At 37.3% G+C, this 23,864-nt stretch overlaps 1 protein-coding gene across 4 annotated transcripts in view; it reads left to right on the top strand.

Moving 5' to 3' along the window:
• PLEKHG1 (pleckstrin homology and RhoGEF domain containing G1) overlaps positions 1-23,864 on the top strand; it is a 135,368-nt gene that overhangs the window by 16,296 nt on the left and 95,208 nt on the right. For all 4 annotated transcript variants that reach the window (XM_069852122.1, XM_069852121.1, XM_069852120.1 and 1 more), the window contains one exon: positions 19,711-19,785. In XM_069852122.1, the coding sequence (XP_069708223.1) occupies positions 19,737-19,785 (49 nt within the window). In that variant the 5' untranslated portion in view covers positions 19,711-19,736. The remainder of the gene's footprint in view (positions 1-19,710; positions 19,786-23,864) is intronic.

Here is a 23,864-nt window from a genome sequence, read left to right as displayed (position 1 = left end):
AATACAAAATCAATGATACTATAAATGAATCATGCTGCCATTAATGCCCTAGTGATAGACATGCCCTCATGGTGTTGGAAAAAAGGGTGTCAAAACTGTGACCCTTCCTTTGACCTGATTTCTACATGCACTCTAAATTTGCAGATGACAAGAAGTGATCAACTGTGTAATTATCCAGCATAGATAAGGTTAAATTTCTGTCACTGCTGCTTTTCAGATCAAACTTCAGAAAAATAGAAGAATAGGTTCCATAAAAATGATTTTAAATTCGGTGTTTTTTCCTCCTTTTTTCTAGTGGTAAAGCTTTTCATTTGGGCTTTTATTTTTTTTGGTAGGCTTGTCTAAGAGTATTGTAAGCAGCCAAATAATCTTTTTGCTCTCTCTTTGAGGTGCACAGAGACACTGTTCATGCCTCCAAAGCCTTTTAAACATTTAACTTGTCCCCACAGGATTTCAGACTTATCGTGCATCTGTTGGCAAGCATTATGTTGTAGCTAAATATTAGTCATGGCACCAGCAAAGTAATACAGGAAAACCCACAGAATTAGTTGAAATCTATTTGCTCAAGTCTTTGTAAATTCAATTTTATGGATCTTTTAATACATTATGGTAAGTTTTAAGAAAGATAGAAAATTGTCAATTTGAGATTTTTGCAACTCTAAGCATGATATTGTATTATTCTGCACCTCTTGCATGACTCATGAGAAACACTTGAATATTTGTGTGACAATGTATTTAAATTTTTGTATGGAAATTGACTAATATGTTTTTATTATGGAATCCTGGTTTTGGGAACAGATGAGAGCTCTTTCATCACACGTGACTTAGAGCAGGACTATAGATTGTTTTACAAAAGTTTCAAAGACAACTCTGAGTGTGGATGAATTGATGACTATACACATAGACTGAAGTCCTAATAAAAATGTAAAAATAATTGTTCTGTTGAGGCAGATATTCATTAAAGCATGATACGTAGTTGTTCAGTAATAGAAACCTCAGCAAGAACTTCAGCCTGTAAGAGAAAGATTAGCTACTGCTTTTATCAGTATAAATGTCGCTTTGAAGATACTAAGCATGTGGCTTCCTTCTGGGAGAATTATGTTCTGTCCACTTGACCCTTTGTAAAAGTAAATATTTTTATTAGTTAGGTTATGTAGGAATTTGGAAAAAAATAATGCATGAGAAGAACCACCCTGCTTTGCATACTCAGTTTCAATGGCATGAGTACAGTCCATCAAATGTAATTTTGTTCTTGGTTCATGAGTTCCTTTTGCAATTAAAAAGTATGCCTGTTGGGAATTTGATAGGAGACATGACTATAATTCTCCTATTTTTCTTTGTTTTCCTTTAAAAAATAAAATATTCCTCTTTTTCCCTTGTCATCTTCCAAGAGTGTGTTTGTTACTCCCCACATTTTGGGGCATTTTAGCCCTAGCTTCTTTCCTTCGGCTATGGCTGTAAGCTGTACTTAAGGGGTAATTTCACCCTATATTATATTTGTTTACTACATAAGTTAGATGTGTGAAGTTACATAGTAAAGATATTTCTATATTTTGTATCTAGGTATCTCAGTCTTGCGTGATCAAATTGAGGTTAAGGACTATTGGAGGTGTAACTTCTGATCCCATTTTCAAGGTAAAAAGGAAAAAAATCCCTCCATTTAGGAAAAATACCTTCCATACGTATGGGTTTAAGTGCCCATGTTACTTGTTTTGTGCCAATATGAAAGTGACTGGATGTCTTTTAAAATGCACAATGTAGCCTTTTAAGGAAGAAAAGGCATTGGACTTTATGAATCGTTAGGCTTGAGAAATTATTTTAAAAGTGAAGCGAGTTAAGAATTTTTCATCCAAAATTTTTTTGTAGGAAAACAGGAATTTATTGAAAACAGAATGTTTCACACGGTTTTCAATGAAGCTGTCTGCAAGAGGAATTTTTGGGGTACAAGACTAAGAAATGTGGTTCTGTGGTAAAGGAACAATGTAATTTAAAACTGAAGTGAATGCTGTCTCTCTGGAAAGTTCTATTTCTGTGGGTTTGTTGTTTTTCTTTTGTTCTCCCTGGATGCAGTGACTGGACAAGGGGAAATGGCCTCAAGGTGCACCGGGGGAGATGTAGGTTGGATATCAGGAGGAGTTTCTTTACTGGAAGGGGCATCAAGCCCTGTCAGAGGCTGCCCAGAGACGTGGGTGAGTCCCCCTCCCTGGAGGTGTCGTACTTGGGGACATGGTCTAGTGGCAGACTTAGCGTGGCTGGATCGATGTTTGGACTCGATGATCTTAAAGGTCTTTTCCGACCAAAACCATTCTGTGATTCTGTGTTTTGTTGTTGTTTTTATTTGGATTACAATCCTTCAAGGGTCTCTACATCTTCCTCACAAAGAACGTGGATATTTACAAGATTCTACTTTTTATTTTCCAGTAAGTTGGAGAGATAACTTGTTAGTTGTTTCTAGCATAGCGCTGTTCATTTTTGCTAACTATTCCTATGGAAAAGGTTCTTCCATTGTTTAGTGTGAAGTCTGACAAATGTCAGACACGACATAACTCAAGTCATGACAAGTAATACCCTCTATTCCTTTTTGTTCCTCATTTGATGTGTGTTAAAACTCATACTGATAACTTATCAGTGAAGTTAAGACCTATTACAAATTATTATAAATTTTATGCTTGTGTCAAATCTGTCTAGAATCTAAACACAAAATACAGAGTTTTCTCTGTTTATTTTGGGAATACATTCATAGTTTTAAAGTTTGCCCTTACATCAATATTTATGAGAAATTACATTGAAGTGGACTTAAAGCAGCACATTATAATTTAAAATGTTATTGTCTCTCCGAAGTACATCTGGTAACATGAGATCTAATGCTATTAATCTGGTCAGGACAATGAGTTCTTTGTGAATTGGTGCTAGCTTATTGAGATGCATTTTCTCCTGAATTAATGATGATGAAGGGTGGGGAGTTTGCAGTCATGACCATCTGCTGGGTTGTCCAGCAGATTTCAAGAGACGAAGTGACACCTGTGGTAACATGTGTGCATTAACCTTGATATCTGTATTGTTACTATGCATAGAACAAGGAAATATGAATTCGGGTAATTTTATTTTATATTTGTGTGTATGTGAGAGAGGACTGTCTTCTAGGAGTAGAAGCCTGCTGCTTGTCCAGTGGAGTGAGAGCGCTCAGCACAAAAGGAAAAAAGAAATTCCCTACCAACCAGGCTACCATTCAGTGTTATTTTTTGTTTTCCAGTTATGCTCTGTTCCTGGGAATAGCTTCATTTGATTCCTTCACCCCTCAGGAGACATTAGAGTCAAAAAACCCAAATGCTTTTCACTCTGGGAACTGGAGGAGCTTGGAAGTGCCATGGTGCTTCATCTGCTGGGGTGCAACAGGGCAAGTGTGATAACTGGATGAGTCCCCAGCATTTCGTCCCTGTTGCTACTCATTCCATGTCCCTAGGTTGCAACCCAAGATGTAGTTTAAATTCCTGAAACAGTAATTCTTATAAAGCTCTCTACAGCCTTTCAGCACCAAGAGAGTAGTGTAAGTTTCTGGATATTGTCGAATAATATTTTCCCTTATCTGTATCTTTATCAGAGGTCAGGGTATAGATACTTGAATAATTCTGTAATGTAAATAACTGTATAAATGAGGGAGGCATGAAATTCCCCTGCATGAGCAATTTCCTTCCCTGCTTACTTGGGTAAGGTGACTGACACAAGCCTCTGCTGTGTGCTTGCTGGAAGTGAATTTAGGAGCTGGGAGTTTTTCTTTAGAATGAGTTGGTAGTAATCATAGAAGAATGCATGCTTCATTCTGTGTATGTGGAAAGCATAATGTAAACATACGCTTATTTACAAATGGGCATAGTATAAATATTTTAATATCTCTATATCATTGTACTTCCTGCCGTTGATCTTCATCGCTGAAGGCAAACAAATCGTTTTGCCTTGAGGATTGTTACATGCTAATCTAGGATCTGTACTTCAGTTCATGGCGGATGTCTTGAAGATGCCATGGTGTTATGACATCATGGGATGGATTAAAGGGTGGAAGATTTCCAAAGTGTATTTAAGACACTATGTAAAATGTTAGTGCATCGTTCATGCTATTTGGGTATAGAGTTTTCACTGCAGTCTACGGTAGCAGGCTCACACAGGAATAAGTGAATCACAGCCCTCCTGGGGCAGACACGAGCAATTCAAAGGAAAAGTGGGATGTAAAACACTACCTGATGATCAGGCACCAGGTAGTCCATGTGCCATCTCCTTCCAGTTCTGAATATGTAGGGTGTTTGTAGTTTTTGTTTCCCAATACATCTTTTTTCAGATTTATTTCAGTGAAAAGTTGAAAACCTTCATTTCACCTGATGTATTCTTATAATCTTGCCCAGTAAGCACTCTGCTGCATCAGTTATAACAGATCTTTGATAGAGTCTTTGCAGAGCAGAAAAAAGCAGAAGTGCAATAAAAGCCCACAAAACATGCATGTGATTGAAATGGGCTTTATCTATTTCCGTTTTAATGAGTGCTTCAATTGGGAAAAGGAAACTATGTTTTTGTAATTACTTCTCTGAAAAGTAGAGCAGTTCACATACTTAGAGAAATATGCTGAATCTTCTGCTTTAGCTGGTAGTTACAGGTAATCTGTTTCAATTAGTAATTTTTATAATAAATGAATTAATCAAATATTTGAGCGTGTGTGTAAATTTTGCTGACAGCTAACTTTAAAAAAAAGACAATATAATTCCAGACACACTGTATGTAATTCAACACTCTGGGGTTTATTTAATATAAACCTTGTTTCTGGGTTTTGTTTAGTTTTTTTTTCCATATCTATTTTGCAAATAAAGCCAAATATTAAGAATGATGTGACAGAAGCACCACATGGATACACGCTTTAATGTAGATCAGACTTTTTTTACATTAAAAAATAACATAATTTTAAAGTTTTGTAGTTACTTCAACCTACATCTTTGTTATTTTTGTTAATTATTTTAGGTTCCTAATTTTTACAAATCGGGGTAGATGCTAAAATGACTAACTAGTATTGAAAAATTTGGCCATTGTTTTCTAATAATTATGATTCATTGCAGCTTCTTTGCAAATTTTAATACCTTGGAGTTTGTAATGAAAGTAAATGAAGAGAAAGCTGTTCAAAACCACATTTGAGCAAAGTTTGGGAGCATAGGTGGCCTGAGAGAGGAGTCACATTAGGTTACATCGATATTAAATTCGAATAGGCTAAGAATACTGCCAGCCCTGGAAGAAATTGGTCTATGATGGTCATGTTCGCTAGTATGATTTTGGGGAATTGGAGCGAGCCTACTCCCCAGACAGTTTCCAGGCATGGCTCAATCCCTATTCCGCTTCAACCGTCACTCCTGAGGGGTGGTTTTTACGCACCCTGTCTTGGAGACTGGGATGATTCATTAGCACAGATGTGGGCTATTTTGTTGCAGCTTGCTTTTGCCCCCAGAACCAATTTTTGGGGTGCATCTAGTGCATTAATTCAAGAATGGCCTTCACATTTCTGGTGATGGAACTCTACAAGGTGAACTGAGCCTTTATTTGGCATCAGAGAACCTGCAGGTTGATCTAGTGATCATGGCTTACTTTTTGTTTGATCTGAGCCCATCTTCTCCTCAGTCATTATTTTTCTGCTGTGCAAACCTTTTAGTCCCTTGCTTGAGTAAGCTTTCTCTGCAGTGTTTCTAGTATTTATTTTAAAGTGAATTTTTGGGTAATTTGTTTTATGGGGGGTGGGGAATGGGGGAAGAGGAGCCAAGGAGTGAGGCAAATAAATGTTTAACAAAGAAAACAAGAGAATTTGGAACCAACCTTGCACTTGCTAAATTGACATGCCCTGGTAAGTCAGCACATAGTGGTGACCATTGGGCAAAAAGTGACAGGCTGTAGTGACAGTGATGGGAAAGAGACAGAGTAACTGTCATCACATCTGAAAGAAGCAAATGCTTCTTCCTCTACCTACTCCTCTTGCCTAAATGCTATAAAGTTCAGAGGGCTGCAGAATTTCATTTGCTGATGAGATAGTGGTTTCTTGCTTTTTTTTTTGTGGTAATATACATGGCCCTTTGTGTGTGTTTGAAATACAGCAGGGACTTTATTTTTTTTCTGTTGCCCTGCTGAATAGGCTGACATCATCTTGGAACTGAGGCAGAGCCAGGTGGTGTCTTCGCCTAGCTGTGCCTCTCGCTGGATTCAGCAGGAACTTGGTGTTGTTAGTATGCACCCTGTGTGTCTGTGTTCCTCAGACAACAAAATGGGGGCTAGGCAGCAAGAATGGAGGAACTGAGATTTTTATGTACCAAAGATGGAACTACATAACTTGAAACAGCATTATGGGAATACCTCTGTGTTTTTTTGGTTCAGTACATTAGTACTTAATATTTGAAAAATCCATTAAGGTTTGTAAATGCTTAGTTGTGTGTCTTGGCAGTGCTTTAAGTTTGTTCCCCAATTACTAAACTAGGGAGGCTGTTTTTCAGAAAGTTCATTGAAGTTATTTCTTCCCTTAAAAGTAGAAGAAAAGGAACTTTCATCTGAATTCACTGGGCTTAGCTCTGGAAATTCAAAAGGTTTTGGAAACTGGCTGAGGATCTTGGTAATATCCCCTTGAATATTTACTTTAGTGAAGCCTATTCAGAGATTCCCCCCCCCCAACTCTGTCCTTATTTATGTTGATTTCCAGTACTGGATCAAATGACCAATGAAATTAAAAGCTTTGCCTATTAAAAATAGGTTCTTCAGGAGTTTTCAGTCATATTCTTGTGGTCTTATTTTATGTTCTGTGTGTACATAAATTGAAGTAATTGGAAAGACTTACCCATATCTTTTGTACTGTAGAGACGTGGGAAAATACTGTAACTCAAGAATTTTAGTTGTGTTTGGAACCGTAGTGTTGCTATACACATTATAAAAATGGAAGAAGTGAGTCTGATGGTTTCTTATTGCTGTAAGATTTCATGTACAGTGATTTGTGAAGTTTACTTATTTGTATTCCTTCACACTTCTAATACAGTGCATAAGATTTGCATGCCCTTTGAAACTTCTTGACATTATTTTGGGTTTGACTTTCTTAATTTGGGAGAACTGAATTCCTTTATGTAGCTTTTTGCTCTTTTTCATAACTTTGTCAGGTTAGAAATTGAATACTTGATTATCCTTCATGCTGCCTTCTAGTGTTGCTCATGTACACGTGATCTATCTTTCACTCCAATAAAATTTTACTTGGTGGGAATAGATAGGAAGAGGGACATCCCTTTATCAGTAATTCTGGCATCGCAGCTAGAGCAGGGCAAGCTGACTGCTGGAAGCGTGATTTGTTTCTGATTCTCTACTAACTATATAGAAGGAGAAAAAGCTTCACTGCTCTGTGGTTAGAATGGGAAGGTTAAGAAAGGTGATCTTCATCACTGGTGCAAGAAGATGGAAGAGGTGAAGAGAGTAGAGTTTGGATTCCTTTTCTAGGTGAAAAGTGTTAGTGCAGTCTTAACACCTTCTAAAACTGTAAGGTCAAGTTAATGGAAACTCATTATTCAACTGAAGGAAATCACCTTTCCAACTATAACATTTATAACTGATGTTATTTTTTTTCCCTAGATGTCTTTTTCTGCATTAAACTAGTGCACATATCAGGGGCCAGTGAAGTTCTGCATTTGGCGATCCAATGCCTAGTAATAAATCCATCTTTTCTAAGACAGCATGTTGGAGATAAGTGTAGTACTTTTTATGGCATTACATAGAGAGTTTTGCTGTCTAGAGAATACTGCATTTTAACCCAAAATAAATGTTTATTCGACAGTCTGTCGGCTGCTTCTGTCAAAACAGTCATTCAGATTCCTTTGGTAATTGTGGCAGGTTGAAGAGTGTTACTGTATGTGGTTTTCCTTTTACCAGTTTTAGTCTCCTGGGTTCTCTACTTGTGTTGATCACAGGCGGATGAAACAATTTCCTTTCTCTTTCTAGTCATATTTAATTTAATATTCTGTATTCCTCATAGTGAATGTTTGTATGCCTGTATTTATATTTATGTATGTGGATACAAAAACTGTGATTTACCAGAGATTAAGCATGAATGTTGTTTGTAACTATATATAACAGTTTCTCTGTGCTCTGCAGTGTGCACTTGGATTTTAATGCCACAAAAGCAAATAGGACTAAGGTTGCAGTTAGAGAACCGTGCTGAAGTGGGGACATATTATTCAAAGGTAATACAGATTGAGAGGGCCCTGGCTTCTCTGTCACAAGTAGCCAGTGTGTTCCGTAGTCAGCTACAAACTTTGGCTCTAGAAAATACATAGCTTGCAAGCTGCTCTTGAACAGTTGCACTCAGAACAGCTTGATAAATAATGGAGTGTTTTTAGAGGAAATATCCCAATCTGAGTTAGGAGGCCACTGATGTGGACAAACTGCAACTGAACGTGCACAGCACTGTTAGTTTGTCTCTTACTAATGTCCTCTTTTTTTTTTTCCCATGTGTATGCAGTGTATATGTAAATATATATGTATATGAGTGTGTGTATATATATATATGTACACATGGATGTAGATATTCTGAAACCAAGAGGAAGGAAAAGCTGGAAGAGTATGAAGTGGTCATGCAGTGAGCTGCCCAAGCCAGCCCTAGGGGCAGCCACGCTTAGCATTTGGGTGAATGGAACATGTCAGGGCTCAGGAAGCTTTAAACATTGGCTCCTTTATGCCGTTTGCTGTGTTGGTTGCTTAACGTTGTACGCTCAATAGTGAAAACAAAACCTTAGAAACTTTCATTAATCACACTTTACTGTAGTAAAAAAATTAGATGGACTTTTTCTGTTGGCTGTGGGGGAAAAGATGTGTTTCACAGGGTGTATGTAAGTGACTTTGTTATGCATGGCTGTACTTCAGCTAGCTGTTCAAATGACGGTTTCTGGAAAAGCCAACTGAGTACTTGCTAATAATTATGATGCCCATGTCTAAATCTTTCATTTCATCAGTATTACTACGCTCGGGCAATTGCAGTTGAAGGAAATGCATGAATGGGCTTCATGGGAGCCCTTTTCCTGATGGTGAACCTGTATCCATGCCTTTCCTTGCAAAATTTAACAGTCACTGTATGTTATGGAGAGAAAAGTAGTGAAGGATCCATGTCTAAAGTGATAATTACCCATTATCCTGGTTTTAAATTCCCCTTCATGAGCAAGCATCAGCAATACCAAGCCAAACATTCCTTTGTGTCTTTTCTTTTTTTGCTCTAGCTCTCCAAAACAGTTTACAGTTGAGAGGAAAAATATAATTTTTCTTGTTTACTTGGAATTAACATTGCTTAGGAGAATTTTACGAAGTAGATCACTATGATCTTCTTCTGGAAGTTCTGTGTTTCTTTTTCTGTAATGAGGTCTGAAGTTATTTCTTTGAAAATATATACTGAAGCCAAACATATTACAGACATTTTATAGAAGAGGAAAAACTGCCTAACTGGAATTGATGCATTCTAATTGCTCTTGTTAATGAAATTAGAAGTAAAATAGCAGTGCTTTGAAAGCTGTGCATATGAAAGAAAATATTTGGTTTTGATTTGGTGCAGAAGAGCATTTTAGTTTTCTTTTTAAATTTCTTTTCTAGGGAGCTTTCAGAAGCATGTATTTAAGTGGAGAGAACGAATACCTCTAAAACAGCTGACGTTGAAATTGACTTGTCTGTATTTATACTCTTAAAAAGCATCGGGATGTTCTATAATCTTTGCGTATTTGCTTTTGGATGCACCTTATCTTTTTGTCAAGTTGTTCTTGAATGCGATTTCAAGGTCTGCATTACTTGCTGGTTATGTGAATTTAGCAAGACGTCATTCCCTATCTCAGTACCTTGACTTTGGCCCTGTACAAATTTAAAATACAAACAAATTTTGTTCTTTCCGTAGATACTAGTTTTTCTACTGACCTTAAAATACCAAGACTCTCTCTATCAGAGGGCTATAAAGCTTTCATTTAAAACAAAAACAACCCGCAGGAAAACATTCGTTATTATCATAGTTTGTGACTTCAGGAGAGACGGCCTTACGTAATATACACAGCTTGATGTCCTTGCTAAGTGGATGGCAAGGTTGTTTACCTTTTTCTATAAAGTAAGAGTGACAGTGTTAGTGAACTTTAGCTGGGTGTCAGGAAATTTCCCTTAACAGAAATGGAAACGTAAAAAGGAAGTGTCAGAAGGTGGAAAGTGAGCAGACACGGTAGGCACGTTTCTTCCAGAGTAATGAAATTCATAAGATATATTGGAACACATTGGTATGTTATTCATCACTATAATATTTAATCAGCACATAGGACTGAATTCAAATTCATTCAGGGATTTGCATGTCATAAATCACTGTTATTTAACTTGTTTACTGTGATTGCATTATTTGTGCTCCAACAACAGCTTTGCTTCCTTGCAGCCTGTGTTGATCTTATTTTCTCCACTACTTGAGCTTGTGGTGAAATGATGAATTTGCACAACAGTGGTCTTTTCCAAGACAGTTTGTAGTGATGTCTTAAGCACAGGCATCAAGCAGAAAGAGAAGTGTCTCTTTAAGGGCTACCACAAAACATCTGGAAAAGAAAAGCAATTTGTGAAAACAGGTATCAGGGGATCTTTACTGTGTATGCCAGCCATAAGTCTGGATTTTTTGTTCTTTCCTGTCTCACAGAGAAATGGAATTACAAAACGACTGTTGGGATATTACTTGGGTTATTGCCCTAGTTTGGTTGGTTTTTCTTTTAATTTTTGCTGGGTTTTTGTTGTGTAGGTTTTGTTTGTTTGGGGTTTTTTTGGGGGGGTTGTTTTTGTTTTGTTTTTTTTTGTTAATGTTTTAGAGGGACATCCCTTGCCCTTAATCAGGAATCTAAAGCTGCAGCGGCTGAGCACTAGAGACTTCAATGTGGAAAAGACTAAAGAGGGAAGCTTTGTGTGTGTGCATCTGTGTGATTGTTTATTAGCTTCATCAGCATCTCCTAATTTTGGCAAAGTTCAGAGCTCTGAAAAGGAATTTGAGTGTTCTGAGATCAACACTGCTGAAATTCTTTCCTCTTCAATTTCCATTCACTAACCGTATACACTATAAAGCAATTTCGTGTTATTGCCGAAGTTTGACAGGTTCATATCTATATAAGAAATGGATTTTTAAATTGCCTAAACCAGAATTTTTGGCCCAGTAGTGAGGTTTATGCTGTACACCTTGCTAGAATCAAATCTACTGCAAACTAGGACCTAATGCATACGCAGTTGTAATTTCTCATGAGAATAATGTCTAGAAAAATGTCTTGTAAGAAGAGGGGATAGTAGTGACCAGTGAAAATTCCAAATGTAGATTAAAAAAATATGTATATATATTTTGTAAAACCAAGTCAAGACACCTATGTTGAGTGTGTATGTTGGAGGGGTGAATGGTTGGCAAGGCAGCAGTGAAGCTGTAGAGCTAATGGCTAGAGACTATATCTGGTGGTAACTCCCTCAGGTGATGTGATAAAATGACTGTGTAAGTTCTTGCAGTATGGGAGAATTTATCAAGGAAAAAGTCATGTGGTCTTCTCTGGCAGCTGTCATGGTTCTGGCTATGGGTTTGACTGTTCTAGCAATATGAAGACTTACACCCTAAAATCCTTTAGCACGGTACCTGGTGTGTGTGCATAATGCCTTTTTGTACAATTTCAGCACTTGATACGTACATTATTGAAGAGACACAATTTAATGGTACTGAAGATAAACTATTCCAGTAAATAAAGTCTCGAACTTGTGTTCTTTTTTGTTCTGAGCCATTTGGTTTCCTTTTTAAATGAGTTTGTTTCAAAATAAGCTTTCTTTGTGTGGCCCTAAGTAGCCCTTAACAGTAGAACTAATATTACCTAATAAATGAAATTGGAAAACAATGCAATGGTAGTTCAATTAAAATATTTCATCTCCATCTTCGTAAGTTTCAGTAATGAAAACTACTGTTGGTTGTTGGTTTTGCTATTTTTTTTTTTTTTTGCAGAGTAAGTAGGCTTAATGCATTACGTGGTGTTATGGCTTAAATCAGTGGTTTGCATAGAAAACATTGCATGTTGAAAAGCAGATTTATTTGAGTAGATAACAGCAGTGTTCTGTGATATGATAGCTCTACTTGGTATGTATGACTTGCTACTGCTGTACTCATACAGTGTGTGCTGGGACTTGCCTGTAAGTCCCTAAATATCTTGGAAATGACCTACTTATACTGATCTTCCTTGGTTTTCATTAGAATGTGTCGAGCATGTCCTGTGCTAAGCCACCTTACCCAAGTCTATTTTCTCAAGTTTAGAATCAAAGGAAAGTGTCCAGAGTGACACTTAACTGTGCGTAAGTAATAATGCAGTCTTAATGGATTTTTGTTGTTGTTTGTGTGGGGTTGCTTTTTACTTTTGTGAGGATCAAGGAGGGCTGCTGAGATTCACTGCCCTGTGCAAAGGTGTGAAAGAAGCGATATATCTGTATATAATTTGAAAAACGCCCAGTGCTTTAGAAAAGAACTGTGGTTTATTCTGATGATAGGAATAGCAAAAGGTGGTGTGGTGGCTTAGCTGTCAGGCTGTCCCAGCCCAAATCCAGGCTTGAGCAGGATGATTCAGGTATCTGAAAGTTAGAAGGATTTGTACCTGTTGCTTGGTATGCTGACCAGAAGGGAGAGTCAGTTTCTACTACAAGAATTTGGCTTTGTCTGCCAGTTGAGCCCTGTGTGGCACAGTAAGGAGCAGCTAGTGCCACCTGCGGGAGCTGGGCTGGAACAGGTGGCTCAGTAGTTCAGAGATGCATCATCGTGGGAAAGCACAGTCACGGTTTCCTAGCACCACAGGAGAGGCGTTGGGTTGTTCTCCATCAGCTTTTTTTTACAGTGTGATTATATGCAATGTTGGGCTGACGTTGCGCAAAGTTACATGTATAAAAGAGGATACTTTCAAAAGTACTTATTAATGTTTTATTTTTACTTAAAGAAAAATAACAGTGGCTAACTGATTTCATACAACCTGGGCTGGAATGACTTGTGACTGAAAGGTATTGCTTCTGCTGAGCTGATAAACTGCTATGATCACACAGAGTTAATGCATCAGAAGTGAATACATGCATTTGACCAACTAAAACTGACATCCTTCAGCTTAGGCTTTGAATTCATGCTTCATGAGGATGTTCAAGGAGTGTCTGTGAAGGTTTTGATCCCTTTTCCTCCCAGAAGACCCTGTGGGGAAGGTTTCCTCTTTGTTTCACTTGGCATAGTAGCAGTGTCTGTTGTTCAGTAAGGAGTCTAGGAACATGATTGGACACTGACCGAATGTTGAATACCTCTCAGTATATTCCGTCTATACAAAGTTTGAAGGAGAAGTTATGGTGTGGTGTTGCCTCCCAGACCTCATATTCTGTATTACTTTAAAAAATACTGTGTCTTGTTTTGCAGACTGAAAGGCAGCGATTAGCTGCTAGCTTTGCGCTATTAGTGGGTTTGGAAAGCCGTGACCAAAGCCTTGGGATAGCTCTGGGAGTGGATTCAGAGCTATTGGAGAGACTGAAGGAGGTAGAAGATGTATGCATAACGCTTAAACCACAGAGGAGCCAGGCAACTCATTCCAAATACTAGAACATTCGTGATATTTTCATATTCAAACACAGTGAATTACAGTAAAGCAGAATGAAAGTGGCAAAGGTATTCTGTGATTTGGTCTGTGCTTGACAGAAAGAAGTTAGGTTTTTTGGATTGCAGCTGCAATGTGGATGCTTAGCTCAAGAAACTAAGCAGAGGATGGTGTAAACTTAATGCTGTTTTGAAAAAGGGGGCAGGAAAGAAATGTCGTGTTACTGTGACTTTCATTGATGGGTCAAGTTATGTGCAAAGGAGGCTTTGCTCCTTCTTGCCCACATAGATCAGATGGTCTTTTTGGACCAGCTCATCTCTTTGTGCAGTTATGTTAAGTGCCACTGGTACTGGCTTTTCTATGGAAAAGAAGGTGGAAGGGTGACCTGGCTTGGGAAAATCAACAAAATGTTTAGCATCTTACCGAAAAAACAAACCCAACAAAGAACCCCCCAGACCTGGAATATCTTGGTACATGTCAGTGTGCAGGGGAGAAAAGGCTGGGAGATTTTTGTGGTACTTTGAAGGAGATGGCTGTTGGAGAAGGGAAGCCGTAACTCACACCCACATCCAGAGCTCTGTTGGAGGGGAATGAAAGGAGCCATTAGAATTCTTAGCAATTTTGAAGGAATAAATATTAACTTGAAATAACGCTTCAGTCTTAAACAGGTACTGCTGTGTTGCTTAGAAGGGCTTGAGGGGTGGTGGTGAATAGGGGCAGTAATGAGGCTTGATGACATATAGTGGTTTGTGTCCTCATAACTTCTGTCCTTTCTGTCTGTATTATTAGAATTCCTTTCAGTGTCACTTCTTGGTTCATGTGAAAGAATTGTGTTAGTGTTAGCATATAAACTTGCTTTTATGGTTTATGTGACCTGGGATCAAAGCTGTTCTCATGGGCTTCAGGGCAGCAATGCATCCGCTCCAGAAGGGATTTTGTAGACAAACAAATGGCAAAAACTAAATCTGGCTTCTATGTCCTTCTTTTCTAACAAGGATATCTGTGGTATTTAACAGCCAAATGTCAAGATCTGGTCATGTTAACGTAGGCAGGAATTTTGCTGTAGCCTTCCTTGAAGTATAGAGTTTGTCCTGCAATCTGAGACTTTCAAGTGCTGGTTTTGGGGTCTGTGAGTGGTTCTGCATTCAGAAATGCACCATCCGACACCATTCACCTGAGAAGTCTGTCTAGACTGTGTCTGCACATCTGTGTCCTTGTTTGTTTACAAAATGTTTAATCTCAATATATCTACTAATATCTGTTTTCTTCCCTCCCACTTTTAGCCTTTTGTTTTGGGTTTTTTTAATTCATTTTTTTTTTAATTACAGCAGGAAAAATTCTTCCAGATAAAAATAAACCAGCAGATGGCTTTACTGTTAACAGCAGTGTGTAATGTGGAACTTCAGGACTTCAGTTGCTTTACATGCATCAATCTGTATTCATAAAGCACTGAGTGTTTAATCTGTAAAAGACTGCATTGAAAAATATAAGTGTTTTAAAAGTACACATATGTTGGTTGTGAATAAAGCGGCCACAGCAGAATCTTAATATCCACACTGGTGGTGCTTCTGGAAGATGGGAAAGAAATGCAGTGTCTGTCTAAGACACTGTATTTAAAAAATAAAATATGAGGAAATGCAACCAAATTCCTTAAATATGATCACTTCCAGGTATTTGGAACAGAGGTAGGCTAGGGGCCAGGGATTTGACACAAAGGAGGAGTTACAGGTTAGATTGTAGTTAGTGATGATCATTGTTCAGCATAAATACATAACTGGACTCCATAGTTACAGCTGCAAACAGACCCATGATGAAAAATAGTTTCTTTCAAGCTGCTTGATTCTTTTTTAGAGTACAGCGATGTATTTCTGAGAGAACAAAAAAGTAACAGATGTCTTCTCTCTAATGAAAATTTCTCAATGAAACTTTGAAATATTGCAATTTTCGATTTTACTTAATAGTTATTTTGAATAATTATAAAATCTGTACTTTGCTAAAAATATATTGAGAGAATTTAAGAGACAGACTATATTTGTTTGTGAAATCCAAATAATCCATATTTTTCCTGAGCCTGCTTTTTTAAAGATGTGCTGCAAGTTTGATTGTTTTCCCATTAATTTAGCCATAGCATGCTGTTGATTTAAATCCTATGCTAAAGGCATGGCGATCTTATTTTTTCATTAATTTAAAGGTAGGCTGCAGTTTTAGCAGCTCATGATTTTAAAGACAAACCAATGTACTAAAAGGAACAACAAATTTCTTGATCTAGGACCTCCCAGTATGCCCATTTGGGTGGCCCTGGCTGATTATGACCTGTGAAAATGCATGCTCATATATCTGGATGTTTTTGGTTGCTGTTAGAGTTTTACTTAATTAAGAAATATAAACAGCATGGCTGTGTTTATTCATAATTTATGAATGCATATGTATTCAAAGTTCTCTTACTGGGATGTTCTGTGAAAAAGTGCTCAGAGGAGTAAGCAAAAGGTAGCAATGCACAAAACAGCTTTGAGTAATGAATTCGGAAATAAAAAGTACTCTGTGGACTACTAGAATAGGTGGGCCAAAGGTACAGGAACAATTAAAGCTGTATAAAATATTCTCTTGCAAGAGCGTTTGGTAGGGTCTCGCATGACTGCTTTTATAAGGTCCTTTATATGACTGATATTTGAATTAGTAGTAGTATCTCAAAGTTTGCGGTAAGATTGCTTAGTTGAGTGGATCTTGTATAGAAAGTGGGCAAGTATGAATGAATTGTGCATCTTACTAGCAAGATTATACCCCGAGTTCTGCTTCTCTACTGCATTTTACATGAGTCCTGCAGAGTGAGAGAGATATTTACCTGCCTAGTCTGTTGAACAGTATTTGCCAGAGATTTCCTTCCTAGATTAAAACAAGGAACTTCATAAATAAAGAAATGCTGAACTTTCGCTTCTGGTTTTTGAGTCATGCAAAACTTGGTATGTTACAAAAACCAAGATTGGAGTCCTGTGTTTCTTCAAACCTTTCCTCCTTGCACTAGCTTTGTTATACCCCTCAAAGAAGAAAAGCAAAGAAAAATAAATCTGACAATAATTAAGTTTACTGGGATTACAAGAAGAGAAGTCTTGAATTACTTGCTCAGGGATGTGGTTTAGTAGTGGACAGATACGGTTGAACTTAATGATCTCAAAGGTCTTTTCCAACCAAACAATTCTATGATTCTACATTTGGTTATATGACTAGAAAGAATGGAACAGTGCTTCTTATCCACAAAGGTGGATTTATCTTTTTTTTCTTGTTTATCACAATATATTCTCTGGTTTCTAGTAACAAGGTGGAAATGAGTTGCATTAATGAAAGAGAAGGGAGGGAAGGCAGGGAAGGCATACTTCTTAAATTTTAAAGTATATGGAGCTTAAATACATGCTTTTTACAGCAGTCACTTAAGACACTGTTCTGTGCTACATAACTGAACCTCAGTTTTAGGTGTCATTTTTGAAGTTGATGATGCTACGGGAAAGTGGTGAAGGTTCTATATGGGTCCTGTCATGTTTGCACCTGGCTGAACTGTTCTGGTACTGTTGATCTGCTGTGAGATTCAACATCATTCAGTGCCCATTTGAGTCCTGCCTGAGAAGTAACTGTTGGTAGATGTCTGTATTTTGGGTAATGCTTTCTGGTACTGAATTTTAATGGCACAAATATAAACTTATTAATTCTTAAGAAAGTCATGTAAAAAGAAATGTTGGCCTACTTTAGACAACAAATATTGAACTTGCATAAATTTCAGCAGATGAAGCCAGAAAAATTTTTTTTTTCTTACTTGTATCTAGCACCTCTACAAAATGTCAATTAGAAACCAAAAATTATTTCTGAGACTACCAATTTTATGCGATTAATATGTCAGTAAGTGACTCTGAGCATTTTTATGGTTTACTTACGTCTTTATCTCAGTGCTGTGCAAATCAAAACAATGAAAACTAGAAAAAAATACATGGGTATCCATGTTTTATCGTTTTAAACATATAGTGTCCTGATTTTGTGATAGGAAATTATTTATTTAAAATGTAGAATTTACAGATAACATATTCTTATATTTTGAAATTAATCACAGAAGTAAATACTGTATTTATTGATGTGATTTCTTGGTTCAAATTTTCTGTGATTAATAGTTCCTGTCAGCTTTATAGTAAGTTACTCGATAACTGGAGTTAGATTTATGAAGTGGTGCAGTATTCGTAAGCAATATGTAGCGCATCAATGAGTGCAGAGGTTTGGACATGAGCTTGCCAAGTTTTAGAATTAGTAAGTGTGTATATTCTAGCTAGCTGTTTCATCATGATTATCATAGATAATTAAATCTGGGTAATCTGAAGAACAATTTTTTTTTTTAAAATGCCTTCTGGAGAGTAGGTTTCCGTTTTAAAGCAAATTTATAAAGGATTTTGGAGACTATTAGGTGTTTGTAGTTGTCTAAATCCTTTGTTGACAGCACACTTTCTTATTTTGTTTGTGACACTGTCCAGATGTGATTTTGATTTATGAACTCATGTACTCAGACCTTCAGGTGGATAAGCATTGTCACTGTTCACTTTAGGGAGCTGAGAGGTTTTCAGCTAGTTCCAAATCTTCAGTATACGTGATGTTGTGTGGATGAAACTTCTACATGAAGGACAAAATAATTGCTAAGTAAAACCTCGTGGATTTTCTCTTGAGTAGAGATGAACTGGCTGATGTAGAAAATTTTATGTAGTAGAGTTTGTTAGCTAAATAAGAATTAGTTTTTACCGATGTGTTAGTGGACTGTAGCCTCAGGTGTGTATATCACTTCTAAGCCTTTTACAAATATGTGAATTAAATGTGACAAATACACTTGCCCTGGATAGCATACCTGATATACTGTTTGTGACTTAAATTGCGTAAGAAATACTATGTACTTTGTTTAGTTTGGTTTTAACGTAAACCAAGCCCTTCATTGGATACTGGGGCAGAGGTGTTTTCATTTTGGATCCGGTGACAGGATTGAAAAGAAGCAATGTAAATTTGAGAACAAAATAATTTAAGAAGGGGGGAAAAATAAGCTGCTTATTTGTATTCTGTCTCAGTTCTGATGCAGGATGAACCACGGAGGTTTCCCATAACTTTGGATCTGGTGGTTGTCTGAAATCTGCATGCTGAACCGGCTCTGTTGCCTCAGCATTGTTAGAAACAGGACGATTTAGTGACTTTGTTTGGACTTAAGGCTGTGCTGCTAAAGCAGAACACACAACATTGGAACTATAGTGCCATACACAGCACTGTGCTACATGAATTGTTAGTTGAAGTGAAGTCTCTGCCCAACTTGGCATGAAGTCTCCTTCAGGCAGAGAATCCTTTTCTTTTTGAATTACCTTTTCTCGATGCACCCAATTAGATCTTGAGGCTTTCAGTGTGTAAAGTGGAGTGTCAGTCCAGATGGAGACTGGGAAAATATTCAAAGGTGCTAAAAAGGAGAACACAAAATCCCAGTATGGTATCGGCCAGTACCACGGAGTGTAGCACTGCTGAAAGAGGAGATGGCTTTGCTGCTTTCCTGAGAAGCCTTTTCTTTTCTACCCACTGCTGAGGTAGAAGATGTGTTGGTGTTCTACAATGTATTAAAGCTTTAAGTTAATGGAATTGTATGTTTAATGCAGGCTGACGCGACCCTCCATCTGGCCACTTTTTCATTAACTTCTACAGTATGTGAGCATAAGCAGCTCTTCCATCCCAGTTCATTGGCCTCTCACTGGGAATTCACTGAGAGGGAAAAAGTATCCAAACTCAAAGACAGAAGTTTATCAGATGTAATTAGTGCTTTCAGTCCACCACGACAATTTATTACAGGACGTGACTATATTATACTTTTATACTGCCTACCTAGCAATACGTCCAGGTGACAGTCTACTGAACAGTGTTACAGATAATCTCTTGGGAGTGTTGCTTGTTCACATACCTTAAATACAAACATGGAAATGCTCAAAGCTGAAAAACAGTCTTTCATTGGAATTGTGGGGCAGGGGAGTGTCCTACTGAAACATACTGGTTTTGATGGAGAATTCTTTCTTTGCTTTGTGTCCACTAGGTTTTACTAAGCCTGTGTATGTAGAGATGCCAGATAAAACGCCAGGTGGTACAGAACCTGTCTCCAGGAGCGAAGGTTAGGAGTATTCTTTCTTTTTCTTTGACTGATTTTTGTGAAGAATTTTTTGAGTAAAAAACTGAATTTCCCTTACTGGCCTTAAACTTAAGGGAAAGCTGGATTAATTTTGTGTGCATGTTTATCTAAATAGCAGGAACTTTTCACTTACTTTTCTGTAACCTTTCCCTCCCTGCCTAGCTCTTCATCCATAAAGTACTAAAATATATAATGAGGGGGGACAACCTGTGGGCTGCTAGGATTTCAGCTTTGGAGAAGATGCTTTGTTTCCTTTCGATAAAGAGATCTTGTTAACTGAGACTAGCTTTTCAAATGGTGTACTTAAGTTTCATAGAACCAAAGCTGACATTTAACATGTGGGACGATTGATACAAGGAGGAATTGAATATGCATGATTTCCACTAAAATCAGTGGAATCTTGAAACGTTCAGTCCTTCTGATAATGAGGCCTTTTTTTTTTAACCTTCTCAAAGTCCATTAACTTTGAATTCCCATACCTGGAAATTTGATACGTTGTTTCAGGGAAAATTTGTTCTTTAAAAACAATTACAGTCCTGCTAATTTAAGTCCTTCTTCAGAATAACTGAGAAATGTTTCATTACGATATTTCATAAAAATTTGGTATTTCATGTGAAGTTTGTGAGGTGTTTCTGCCAGTTTTGTGGCAAAACTTGTAGTCACTCTTGTATATGTTTGCTTGCTAGATCATTGCTGTCTGTATTCATTGAAAAGTGTGTTTTGGTGTGAATAGAGCTTGCACCTCAAGCTGGTTTATGCTGCTTTCTCTTTAAATCTAAACATCTCAAAACTTAGTTTTAGATATTTTTGTTTCATTTGAATCTCAGTTTTGGCATTTGAAAGGTATCATGGAATATGCTGCAATAATAGTTTAAAAAAGCGCATCAGTAACAGCAGAGAAACAAATTACTTTACGTGTAAAGGGTATTAGACTATGCTTATCTGCAAAAGTCTTTTCTAGTATTTTTAAAAATTTACTGTAAACTTAACATGTTATTATGAGAACTCTTGACAGAAGAGGAGAAGCAGACCGAGCTAGTCTCTCAAAGACTGAGTGCTCTGTTTCATATGTTGTGTGTCCCCCTTCTAACAAAATCCTAATGCTAAAAGCACTGTGATAAAGTCTAGTTGGAACCAAAGCCAACCCTTGTGCCCTGAGTTAGGATATGGAACAAGTTGTCATGTACCTTGCTGATTGCTTCCCTAAAAGTAGCCTATGTGATCACATCTGTGGCTCTCCTAGGTATTAACAAAGTCTAAATGTATTAAAATTACACTGATTATATAAGTTATATATTGAATTTCTTTGCTGACTGTGGAATGGTGGCAGATATTGTGGGGCATATCGACATTCCAGCCCATGAGAGGAGTTCTGGTAAATTAAGCAAGACATAGAGATGATATAAAATTTTCAGATCAGATGTAGGGAAAACTCACTCTGACTGTGAAAGGTAACTTTATTTTCTCTTATCGCATTTTGGTTTACCATGTAAACCACTTCACATAAAGGAGCTGTAAGGTTTGCTTTGTCATTACATCAGGATTTAGAGAGAGCAGGACTTCTGATAGCACAGATCTGTAAGTGGGCTGGAGCAGGGGTCTGGGGAAGAAATGGAAAAAGTCCTGCAGACCATCATTAATGATGGAGTCACTGATGGCATCATGTGGTCATCAAACAAAGATTGATTCTTTTCTTTATGCTGGCAGTCAGAGATTGCCTGTGAAGAAGGATGGATGAGGACTGGGAGCTAGCATATGCATCTGTTAGACACTGAAAAGACAAAGGTCTTCAAGGTTAGGACATTCCAGGTACCAGCTTCCAATCATTTTTCCTGCTAGCTCTGTCTTCAGGTTGAAACTGAAGACAGGATTGTTCGTGTCTAGGTACAGGAGAGAGAGGCAGGGAGCTGAGCGTTTCATTTAATTTTTGGAAGACTCGTGAGGCCTTGACTACCTTTTTGTTTCTGTAAATGTGGTGTCATTTCACCAGAACTGCCAGCTGGTAACAAACATTCCAGAAACATTTTTGCAGTTAAGCAGGGATCTAGAAACTGCCCTGAGGACCTTGTTCAATATCTTCAAGGTCTTTGTGTTTCACAGTAGCTTCTGATGTCTGTCTAATCAAGCAGACACATAATACAGTGTCCTGCATGTTATCGAGAAAAGCTAAAACCAGAAAGGACTTGGACACCAAATTCAGCTAGAGCAGTTAGGGATACTACAACTAAAAATCTTCTTGTTGTGTGTTTTGAGAGGATTTGTGCACGATTCTTGTGATTTGAATTCTCCTATATACACAGAAGAAACATGAAAAAATCGTCTGGGTCATTAAGAAACTGCATATATATAGGATTCTATAACTGCTTATTCTCTCTCAATATGCACGTGTGTATGCATATATAGAATTAAATGTGTGTATGTAGGCAACATATAGCCTTATATCATGAGATCCTATGGGAGCTGTGCCCATGGGTGGCATTGTGAGTGCCAGCCTCCAGGAATGTGCTATTTTGGGGTTCCCAGGGCAGTGGGCATGGACATGGCAGGGCTTTCTCTGGCAATGCTGTGCTTAAGCTTTCAAGTTTGGTCTTTGGAAATAGTCTAACTTCTCCACATTATTTTTGTTTCCAGATAATACTGACCTTCCCTCCCTCCCTAACCTAATGCCTCAGGAATTTTACTGAGGTACAAGGAACCTGAAAAATAGATAAACTTCTTGCCTATGGAATAGAGCTCTGTAGATTTCAAGGTGCAACAAACATGTTCAGTGAAGCGTACTGCAGTGTTTTAGTTTTCATGGTGCTCTGTGTTTTAAAACCCTCTAGCTTGAGGAAAAAAAGCTGCTTAAATACCAACAACTTGAAACACTTTTCTCTAGATTGTACTAACGTATCCTCAGATACTTTAGATGGATTACTAGTGATGTTGGTGAAGTAAGAAATTAATTCGATAAAATACAGCTAATTAAAATTATGAAATGATGATGAATAATCATTTTTAAATTACAATTATAATTGAACTCTGAGCTTATGAAGTAGTTCAGGCAGTTTATATAAAAATGCTTTAACTCATGCAATGTTTAGTAAAATAAAACCTGGTTTAACTTGGATGCTTTGGTTTTAATCACTCTTTTGAAATTAATTTTGAGGTGTTTAATAAAGTGAAATAATGAAGAAAAATGAATCTGCATTTAGAGAACTGGTTTTGCATCTGTATGAAAATGTTCTACTAAAGACAAAATATAATGCTCATGTTTTCTAATGATATTGAAACATTAGTACTGGAAGTTAGAACTTTGAGAGGTTTTGTTTTGTTCTCATAACTTTCTTTGCAAGTAAGTATTTATGATAGTAAGTATTTGAAAGTAGTATTTATGATAACATTTACTGAAAAGAATTGCAGGCATATGCCAGTGGCTACTCTAGCACTGACTTTTAAGATAAACTTCTGTATTCTTTGATCATCTGCATCTCTCTATTTACTTAATGTTTATACAGTTCACTAGTATGTAGGAATGTTTCACTGGTATGACTGAGTCAGAATTAAGAAGTGAGTGTTTAATTTTTCATGTTTAAAATATCACTGCTACTTACATGAATAAATGTTTATGTGAGCTTTCTTAATTATTACCAGACATCTTATTGCTGCTTGATTTTTGTCCTAAAGAAATATTCTTGCTATCGTTGGATAAAAAAAAGAAAGGAAAAGATATATTTGTTGTTACAAATTTCTAACAATTAACCTTTCACATTTGCAAGGGTCAAGTTGGGTTGAACAAAGTGTTGGCAAGGTAACTGATTATCTGGAACCTTTTAAAAAGTCTGTGTTTCTTTAACCTAGCAGTGCCCCTCCCTGCCCTTCACCCACTGACCCACTGCTCCATATACCTGAGTTAAGCCATGAAGCACACAGAAGCAGACAATTGAGAAATGAGTTTCCTGTAATTAAGTTACTGTAACTTAGTCCTTGACTCAAGGGTCCCCAGTGTGCAGCCAGACTATTTGCTTTTCTGCCACCTCTTCTGTTAAAACCTTTAGAGTCAACAGTTAGGTTTATAAATG

This window comes from Phaenicophaeus curvirostris, chromosome 2, assembly GCF_032191515.1.
Source record: "Phaenicophaeus curvirostris isolate KB17595 chromosome 2, BPBGC_Pcur_1.0, whole genome shotgun sequence".
NCBI lineage: Eukaryota > Metazoa > Chordata > Aves > Cuculiformes > Cuculidae > Phaenicophaeus > Phaenicophaeus curvirostris.
Note: the sequence above shows the minus strand (reverse complement) of the source record. Positions and strands in the feature narration are given on the sequence as shown.